A 964-nucleotide genomic window follows, 5' to 3' on the forward strand; every position below is an offset into this window, starting at 1 on the left:
TGGGGCCTGGCCTTGTCTCTGGGCTGTGTCGGGGTCCTGCCCAGCGTGGGACCCAGCTTCTCACCTTTCCCACTGCAGATTGCGACTGCTGCTCCCGGACTCTCTGACCACGTGGGAGATCCACGGCGTGAGCCTGTCCAAAACCACAGGTGCCGTCACCCTGCCTGGGCCCTGGGCCTCCCTTTTCCAGGCTCCCTGGTCTGAGGCTCCCTGCTTGGTCCTTAGCTCTTGGTACAGGAAGGAGGGGCAGAGACCTGGAGATGTCTGCATGCCGAGCATGGGGCCTGAAGCCAGAGAGCAGCGGCAGGCAGGGGATGGGTTGGAAGTGGGGGGACCAGGGGCGGGCGTTGCCCCTCACTGCTGGGGTCCCCTGGGTGTGATCCCCCCAGGCTTCTCATATGTGCCCTTGATCCATCAGGCTTGTGTGTGGCCACCCCGGCCCGACTCCGAGTGTTCCGTGAATTCCACATGCACCTCCGCCTGCCGGTCTCTGTCCGCCGCTTTGAGCAGCTCGAGCTGCGGCCTGTCCTCTACAACTACCTGGATAGCGATCTGACCGTGAGGCCCCTTGGCGGCTGTGCGCACGGTGGTGGCGGGGGACTGGGGCAGGTGAGGGTGGGGAGCCTAACTGGGCTGGGACCCTGGCCCTCCCCGTCTTCCTGCCCCCAGGTGAGCGTCCACGTGTCCCCAGTGGAGGGGCTGTGCCTGGCCGGGGGTGGAGGGCTCGCCCAGCAGGTGCAGGTGCCCGCGGGCTCTGCCCGGCCCGTTGGCTTCTCTGTGGTGCCCATCGCAGCTGCTGCCGTGTCCCTGAAGGTGGTGGCTCGAGGATCCTTTGATTTCCCTGTGGGGGACGCAATATCTAAGATTCTACAAGTCGAGGTGAATGGCACACCCCTGAATCTAGGTCCCCAGCTCCCAGATTCATCCCCTGCTCTGGCCCTCTCCCTGCAACAGGGCTGAGGCC

General features: G+C 65.4%; 1 protein-coding gene across 1 annotated transcript in view; it reads left to right on the forward strand.

Annotated features, from left to right (window-relative positions):
* LOC104983825 overlaps window positions 1-964 on the forward strand; it is a gene marked incomplete at its 5' end in the record, with an annotated part of 15,649 nt that overhangs the window by 5,438 nt on the left and 9,247 nt on the right. The window contains 3 exons of the mRNA XM_010833360.1: window positions 14-149; window positions 419-558; window positions 670-945. Coding sequence (XP_010831662.1) covers window positions 14-149; window positions 419-558; window positions 670-945 — 552 coding nt within the window. The remainder of the gene's footprint in view (window positions 1-13; window positions 150-418; window positions 559-669; window positions 946-964) is intronic.

Source organism: Bison bison, unplaced genomic scaffold, assembly GCF_000754665.1.
Source record: "Bison bison bison isolate TAMUID 2011002044 unplaced genomic scaffold, Bison_UMD1.0 scf7180017863415, whole genome shotgun sequence".
NCBI classification, from domain to species: domain Eukaryota; kingdom Metazoa; phylum Chordata; class Mammalia; order Artiodactyla; family Bovidae; genus Bison; species Bison bison.